This window comes from Apis dorsata, unplaced genomic scaffold (genome assembly GCF_000469605.1).
Source record: "Apis dorsata unplaced genomic scaffold, Apis dorsata 1.3 scaffold_194, whole genome shotgun sequence".
NCBI classification, from domain to species: Eukaryota; Metazoa; Arthropoda; class Insecta; order Hymenoptera; family Apidae; genus Apis; species Apis dorsata.
The window spans coordinates 350,390-359,066 of record NW_006263478.1 but is presented as its reverse complement, the minus strand read 5'-3'; the positions used below and the strand labels follow the sequence as shown (position 1 = coordinate 359,066).

Below are 8,677 nucleotides of genomic sequence, written 5' to 3'. Positions count from 1 at the left end.
ATATATATTTCTCTTTAATTATACTTATATATTTCAATTTTTCATTTTCATAGAAATCGTCTCCAAAAATTTCTTAAATTTGGATATTATCTATCCTCTCCATTCCAAAATTTCAAATATCTTTTCACATAGTGAAAAAATTAAATAAAATTTATAAATAAAATTCTCTCATTTTTTACAAAATAATTTTACAAAATATTTCCATAACTTCTGCAATTGCTTTTACAATTTCTTTTATTGCTCAAATCTCTTCAACGCGACAACGTTATTTTATTTATAATCTTCTAGATTCACACATGTGCAAGAGTGTCGAGTGGAAAGGGACGCGATTGGAGTAAGATGCGCGCTAAATCGGGTCGCCAACTGTCGCAAAGATGAAGTACCACACGAAGGACAATGTTATCATTTGGCGGAGGCCGAGAGCGGCTTGAATCATCAGGAAGCTTTGGATTATTGCAAGAATAGGGATTCGAGACTCTTAGATATCACGAACCAGGAGGAAAACAATTTCATCTCTGAGTGGTTGGTTCAAGAGCAACCAGAAATCGCCTCGATCATGACTTCCGGTGTTGGTTTCACCACCATGGGTCATAGCTTGTGGATCTGGGAAGATTCTTCCCGTGCGAAATTTAGGTAGATCGTCGTTTTTTTTCTTTTTTCAAAATTTTTAAGAAAATATATTTTAAATTAAAATACGAATTTAAATTAGAATAATGATTGTAGAAATTAAATTCCATTGTTCCTATTCCAAAGATTAATGATATTTATTGTCCGTATGATAATGTTTATCAGTATATTAATTAATTGCAATTAGGTTTACCAAATGGTGGCCAGGTTGGATGGAAGATAATAAACAACCTCCGTCCGTGGGTATCCGCCCACGTTGTATCGTAATGAAGAGGAAATTTCCATGCCACGAAAGACCAGACTCGATTTGCGTTGCTGATTACTTCTTCTGGGAAGCTGAAGACTGTGCTTCCTCCAATAAAGGCCACTCTTTCATTTGCAAGAGGCCTTATGACGACATCGGTGCGAATTTTGTTCTTTAATCAGCGTTATTTTACCATAATTGGCCCCTTTATTCTCATTGATACTTTATATCTCGAAACGAACGAAATTTAGCACTATTGTTTTTCAGTACATTTTCACTTAAAAAGGATATACTACTTTGAAAATTTGAAAAGAATATAAGAAAATTTAAAAGGATGTATATTCATCTTTTTCAGGTTGTATTTATGGAAAGGGAAGTCAATACGCCGGAAACGCGAGTGTATCAGCTTCGGGGAAAGATTGTCTATCATGGGGAGACGAGAAAGTCGCTTATCCACTTGAAATAAATGTTAGTTCTCGAATGCTTATATTTTTCTACTTTTCTTTTAATTGGAAAAGAACAATTTTATTAAATGCTAGATTATCTATAAAACAAAAAAAAAATGCCATCTTTAGGTTGTTAATCGAGAAATAAGAGAAAAATTGAAAAACCACAATTACTGCAGAAATCCGAATCCGAACAGAGAGAACAGACCATGGTGTTTCACGGGACCACGTGCAGAACGTGAACATTGCGATATTCCACCTTGTGGAAATATAGGTATACAACAAAAGGAGACTTTTTTAAATTCTAAATTTTATCAGTGTTGTTTGTATCAATCGTGCAATTATTTCCTCAGGTACTCAAAGGCGTTCGGTGAGTCAATGCAAACCTAGGCATTTTGAATGTTTACCAGGAGAATGTATTCCATCGCCATGGGTTTGCGATGAAGAAGAGGTAACGTTTTCTTAGATAAAGTTTAAACGGAAAATTTATAGGAAAAAAAGTAATTTAATTCAAAAGAAAAAAGGAAATCTTACGTTAAATAATTAAGAATGAAGAAAAATCATGAATGAATTTTCAATGTATTTTTAAAATTTTAAGGATTGTACGAACGGAGCGGACGAGAGAGATTGCGTCTCGCACATGCACCTCTTCAAAAAATACTCGAAACAAAAATTAGAGGGATATGACGTTGAAAAGTGGTTGAACACACCGCTGAAGACGTGTGCTCTCAGATGCAAAGAGGCTGATTTCACTTGTCGATCTTTTGCACATAAGTAAGTAGATTATTACCGCTATAAATTGAACAGAAAAAAGAAATACTGTAACTTCCAACACTTTGATTGATTTTTCAGAGCTATAGAAAATATTTGTCTTCTGAGCGACAGTAATATAGGAATGACAGGAAAGTTGAAACCCAGCACGGAATTCGATTATTACGAGATGAAGGACAGGAGCATGAACTGCGACGGAATGTTTGTTTGTGAAAATCAGAAGTGCATAAATCAAAGCCAAGTGTGCAATGGAAAAAATGATTGCCACGATCGGAGCGACGAGAGTATTTGCACTGTACAAAATTTGGATTACGAGATTAGGCTGGCTGGTTCAGATTATGATAACGAAGGAAGAATTGAAGTCAAGAGTAAGTAAATTATTTATTGCGTGACGATCGATAAAAATCACAGAAGATTGAACTTTTTCAAGTGTAATTGGAAAAATTAAATATAAGCAAAAATCTATTTCGATTTATGATGTTAAGAATCTTTACAGTTTTGGGAATTTGGGGACAAGTGTGCGACGATGGTTTCGGAATGATCGATGCCGATGTAATTTGCAAAGAGCTTGATTTCGTTCTTGGCGCTTTGGAAGTGAAACCAGGAGGGTTTTATGGAAATATGGATCCATCGACAAGATTTATGGTCGATCAATTAAGATGTCGAGGAAACGAAACTTCCTTACGCGAATGCGACTTTGAAGGGTAATTTGAATAAAAATGTTAAATAAAAAATAAAATAAAACTTTCGCCTTAATTATTCTGAAATAATTTCAGAAATAATTTCTGAAACACGTTCCATTTTTTACAGTTGGGGTGTTCATGATTGCCAACCAGAAGAAGCTGTAGGTATCGTTTGCAAGATTGCAGTCAATACTTGTCCAGACGGCCAATGGAAGTGTGACAACAGCCCGATGTGTATTTCAACTGCGTTTATATGCGACGAGGTTGTCGATTGTCAAGACGGTTCAGATGAGAGCCCCGAACATTGCAACGTGAGCAACAAAAACTAGAATAATCACAGCCAATTAGATAACAAGATTTTTAAAAAATATTAAAATACACAAATTTTCACTTTCAAACCACATTTCATTATTCAAAACATTTCAATATAAACTTTAACTATAAAATAAAAAATAAAGAAATTCATGATTTTTTACATTCGATGGATAAAAGAAAGCGCGCTGTTTAAAACCCATTTTGTTTCATAATGATATCTCAATTCGTTTCCGAGATATAATCTTGAACTGTAACGCGCCAAATTATATAATATGAATGGGGTTTAAAACCTTCAAGACTGTGACCTACTTTTTTTTCTTGGAAATATGTACGCACGGTTAGTAACGGTAAAAAAAAAATGTTGAGTCATCGTCTACCGTTGACCAACGCACGTGGGGTAGGTTAGTGAAAGCGAGTGAGAACGTTGCGAAGAGCGAGAGGCAAGACGCGATTGTCGAAAATTACGTTTCGCTTTGAATCGCCATATCTTTGGAACGGGATATGATATCGACTTGAAACAAAAAGCATTTTAAAAGGGAAGGTTTTCTGTTTCCTAGAACGTCGATAGTATCGCGTTATAACTATGTGTTCGGAATTGAGAGGCGATCGAAAAATAAGTTTAAATGGATATATGAAAAGTTGGAAATGAATCAATTTTGGAGTAATTCGATGAAAAGTATGAATTAAGTATACGTTTTTTGGAATAATATGCTTTGGTGATTTATTAAGTCTGGAATTAAGTGGAATTTTTCGGATAATTTTTGAAGATTCGAAAAAAATGGGACTGAAATGTGATTGAATGTTATTTTAGGCACCGTTCGAGATACGTTTGTCAAATGGAAATACGCCTTACGAGGGAAGGGTCGAAGTTCGTCATCATGGCGTGTGGGGTACCGTTTGCGACGATGATTTTTCGAATGCAGCTGCTACGGTGATTTGCAGGTCTTTAGGATTCGGTGGGCGTGCTCTGGCAAAGAAAGATGGATATTTTGGACCAGGAAAGGGGCCGATATGGCTCGATGAAGTAAGTTTCGTCGCCGTTAAAAAATATAACTCATTGTTAACGATATATGTATTTTTTCACATATATGTCCTTTGAAATGATCCAAGATTGAAAAAAATTTCATTTGCACATCACATTTCTGCGGATTGTCTGTTCGGTGTTAATTAAATCGGAATTTATTTCTCGAATCAAGGTTTTCTGCTATGGAAACGAGACTCAGCTGAATCGATGCGAGCACAATCATTGGGGTGAGCATAATTGCAATCACGAGGAGGACGCAGGTGTGATTTGTACACCTGGAGATGTTAACGATTCCAAGGTAAATCGAAATATTCCCTCTCGATGGAGGGATAGTTTAATTGTAAGTTAAATCGTAATTTTTTTGGATTTATATTTAATCAAATCTTATATATAGGTTAAATAAATAGCTGTGATGTGAACAAATTGAAAATTAGGATATTAATTTGTCATTCAATAATTTGAAATAAAATCAAAATTAATTTTATATTAAAACAATTTTAAGAAACGAATATATACGATTTGAATATTAAAAAAAAATATAAGAAATAAAATTTAAGAATAATTCATAGTCATCATTATCGATCAGTTAATTAATTAATTAAATTTAATTCAAGAATAAAATTTATTTTTATATAGTGTAATATTTGTATATGTATGTGTGTATATATATATAAAGAGAAAAGAACATATTAAATATTATTAAGCAATTTAGTTAATTACTATTTTGTAATATTAAACTATCGATAGATTTGTAAACAATCGATAACACATTCAATCTTAATTCAATAAATGATCAACTTGCGCAAGATCGACTTGTTTACTTCAGTCCTTAACCCTGACCGCATCTCCCTTCTCCATTCTCTAATCTACGAATGCAGTTATCGAATAAATAATTGCAGTTCCGGGATATTGCACCTATACCGGAGAAGAACATCAATGATATACTTCCGACCAATTGCGGCAGACGTTTCAAAGATTTCAATGAGGACGAGGATCTCATATTTCAAAAAGTGGTGCAAGGTAACATTGCACCCAAGGGCTCCTATCCATGGCAGGTGAATCAGATATTTCTTTTTCTTTTTTTAATTTTTCTTTCTTTTTCTTCTTTTTCTTCCAATCTTTTTCAGCGAATTTATTTTCTAGATTATTTTCTAATTACATTGAAATCTTTATATTAAGAAGAATTAATTACCGCAGGATATTTTTAAGTATTCTTTCTCGCTTTTATTTTTGTAATTTTTTTTTTTTTAATTTCGTTCGTAATATTTTCAGGCCAGTATTCGCGTACGAGGATACAGCAAATCAAATCATTGGTGTGGGGCAGTGATTATTTCTCCTTTGCATGTGCTCACCGCTGCACACTGTTTAGAAGGTTACAATAAGAAAACTTATTTCATTCGTGCTGGTGATTATAATACGGAAGTAAGTGAACATTTCAAATCGATCTAATATTTAAAACGACACTTAAGAATTTAAGAATTTTAAAATCTAAAAATATCTTTAGATAGACGAAGGGACAGAGATCGAGGCCAATATCGAGGATTATTACATTCACGAAGAATTCCGTAAAGGCCATCGAATGAACAACGATATAGCACTCGTATTGTTAAAAGGACGAGGAATACCTCTTGGAAAGAATGTTATGCCAATTTGCCTGCCATCCGAGAGAATCGAGTATCCAGCAGGTCTTAATTGCACCATCAGCGGATTTGGCAGTATCGAGACTGGAAAATCAAGTAAATGATCGTAAAAGATATCGTTAATTTGTTAATTGGATGATTTAGAAACAGATCAAAATTAAAAGTAGATTAATTTTATTTTTCATATTTCATTATATTTTTCTTATTTCATCAGCTTTTCAAAAAGAAAAATTGAATAAATTTTTCTAAGTTTGAGAATTTTCCTCGAAGTGTGATATGTTCATTGCTCGTTCTATAGCTCATTCCAAAGATCTAAGATACGGTTGGATACCGTTATTAGATCAGTCCGTGTGTCGTGCCGGACATGTTTATGGCGAGCGTGCAATCAGTGATGGAATGGTCTGCGCCGGATATCTTGATGAAGGTATTGACACCTGTGACGGAGATTCTGGAGGTCCATTGGTGTGCTTGCACAATGGTAACGTAACAAAATTGACTATAATTAATTAAATTTAATTAAATTAATTACTTTGATAATGAAATATACTTATTCAAAATTGATGTATTTTAAATAAATCTAAAAAATGATAAAGTATATCTCAATACGTAATTTTAATAATAATATTTTTTTTTTAATTTTCTCGAATATAGGCGCTTTCACGTTGTACGGCCTTACAAGTTGGGGACAACATTGTGGAAGAGCCAATAAACCTGGTGTTTATGTCCGAGTTTCTTACTATCGGCAATGGATCGATAAGAAAATAAAAATTTCCCTCGAAGGGAAATAAAAAATATTTTTCTAAAATCGTGATATCGATTTTATTGCAAATAATCACGTTTATGACGTACAAATTTTTTATTACTTATTACAGATTAAGTCATAGTTTAACATGCAATTATTTTAAAATCATATTTTTCTATATATAAAGTCATTAGATTGGATTATGGATATTTATGCGTTCATGGAAAATTTAACTTTTTAAGTAATTAGTAAGTAGATAATATAATAATATATACAGAATATAAAATAATAATATAACATGACATGATGATAAAGTCTCGTATCATTTATGAAATAGCTTTTCATGATGAGCTATAAAGTTTAAGGAGTTAAAAATGTAAAAATGTAAAAATGTACAAACTGTATATATAAGGAATGTATAAAATATCCAAAGTAAAGTACTTGGTATAATACTTAATAGGTGAAACAAATTTTTATGTAGGTGCTATTTGCTTAGTTATGTTCCTAAAATGTTCCATAAATATCCACAGTCTAGTTATTACCTGGATAATCATCATTACTATTGAAGTGTTGTTAGTTATTTAATGAATATAGCATGTTTAATAAAGAATTTTTACAATTATTTGTATAATTTTAGTGGTTACTTTATTGGTAAGAAAAAAAGGATTGAGATAAAAAGTTAACTTACCTTTGCAAATTCAACGAAAATTAATGAGTACAATTTCAAAGAACACACCTTGAAGAAACGTCCATTAATTTGTAGTTTATTTCGTAAGACATCATCGTTTCTACAATAATTGTAATTGTTGTCTTGTCGCTGTTACATGTTTGAGCCTATTTATGTACAATAGTCCCAACATATTCGATCGGATGAAAACGAAAATCGCTGTGAACGGAAATTTTCGACACTTTTTTTTTCTTCTTATAATAAAAATCGACATACAAACGATGCGACGAAGATAATAAAAGAAAGGAAAAATGGGAAATGACAATTATTGTAATCTACGACGTTGCAAAAATTTGTATGACATTAGTACGAAATCGTTGTACATAATCTATTCAGGTTACAACAATCGACAACTGGGCCATCCGTAAACAACTTTTGTTATATTGACTTAAGTTGCAAAGTTGGCAGTTATTCGGTTATATGGATTTTCTCCTTGTCTCAAAAACTCTTTGTACGTTAAAAATTGTTAAATTGTTTGTGAAAAAAAGGATTGAATGATAAAATATTACAAAAAAATTGGAAGATTCGTAACAAAAAATATATTTGTCGTTTTTAATGTCGATTTGATTGAGCACAAGTACTTTTTTTGTAAGCAATGTATAATGAATATTAAAAAAAAATATAAATGTATTAAACAATAAAATGTAAAAAGAAATATTTCTTGAAAACATGTTTCTGTTATTGTGCCAATTGTGCGATTTTTATATGTAATTTTTTATATTATTATGCACAATACTCATTACATATGAGTAAGTATAAAATATGAGCAGACATAAAAATTGAACATTCTCTACTGTATACTTTATACAATTCAGAGTAAAACAGATTGAAAAAATTGGCAATGAATAAATTAAAAGAAGACACATTCTCACGCATTATTTCACATTTTACTACACGAACTCAAAATTTTAATTCAACGTTTTTATAAATTCAATATCCTACATATATGTATATATCGACAAACACCTATTCTAAAAACTTTTATCCATGGAATCATATATTAATGATAAAATAAAGGAGGATCGAGTTGTCGATTGTTCAACTGGTTACATGGATTTTCTCTTTTTCCGCATTGAATCTAAAAAAATGGATCGTATTCACTGTTAAATTAAAGTAAAATTCGATCGATAAAAAATCCGCAACGATCATTTTTGTTCCTTCTTCTTTTTTTTTTATGTTCGTATTTATTTTTATTGGAATATACATCTTACATGTATCCCCTTCATTGGAGAAAGGAACAACAGGATCGTCGCAGGATTGTTCTGGATGGAATCGAAAATTATAATAAAGAAAATGACACGCAAGCGAAGTTTGGCGAATCAAAGAAAAAAAAAAAAACACGCAGACCTACATAAACCTCTTTTATCGTGCAATTATAAACGCCTTACAATTAAGGGAATGTCGACCAAAAATACGCTTAACACGAAACTTAACGTTTAAGTCTAAACTCGAATACTC

General features: G+C 32.0%; 1 protein-coding gene across 3 annotated transcripts in view; it reads left to right on the top strand.

Moving 5' to 3' along the window:
* Positions 1 to 8,557, top strand: part of LOC102678715 — a 16,249-nt gene extending 7,692 nt beyond the window's left edge. For 2 of the 3 annotated variants that reach the window (XM_031509960.1, XM_031509958.1), the window contains 16 exons: positions 289 to 633; positions 815 to 1,029; positions 1,227 to 1,339; positions 1,447 to 1,591; positions 1,671 to 1,768; positions 1,916 to 2,091; positions 2,170 to 2,456; positions 2,585 to 2,792; positions 2,899 to 3,082; positions 3,898 to 4,110; positions 4,283 to 4,408; positions 5,010 to 5,165; positions 5,383 to 5,532; positions 5,615 to 5,846; positions 6,049 to 6,228; positions 6,402 to 8,557. In XM_031509960.1, coding sequence (XP_031365820.1) covers positions 289 to 633; positions 815 to 1,029; positions 1,227 to 1,339; positions 1,447 to 1,591; positions 1,671 to 1,768; positions 1,916 to 2,091; positions 2,170 to 2,456; positions 2,585 to 2,792; positions 2,899 to 3,082; positions 3,898 to 4,110; positions 4,283 to 4,408; positions 5,010 to 5,165; positions 5,383 to 5,532; positions 5,615 to 5,846; positions 6,049 to 6,228; positions 6,402 to 6,538 — 2,965 coding nt within the window. In that variant the 3' untranslated portion in view covers positions 6,539 to 8,557. Of the gene's footprint in view, positions 1 to 288; positions 634 to 814; positions 1,030 to 1,226; positions 1,340 to 1,446; positions 1,592 to 1,670; positions 1,769 to 1,915; positions 2,092 to 2,169; positions 2,457 to 2,584; positions 2,793 to 2,898; positions 3,086 to 3,897; positions 4,111 to 4,282; positions 4,409 to 5,009; positions 5,166 to 5,382; positions 5,533 to 5,614; positions 5,847 to 6,048; positions 6,229 to 6,401 lie in introns of all 3 variants that reach the window. The other variant, XM_031509959.1, reaches the window with a different exon arrangement.
* Positions 8,558 to 8,677: the final 120 nt, after the last annotated feature.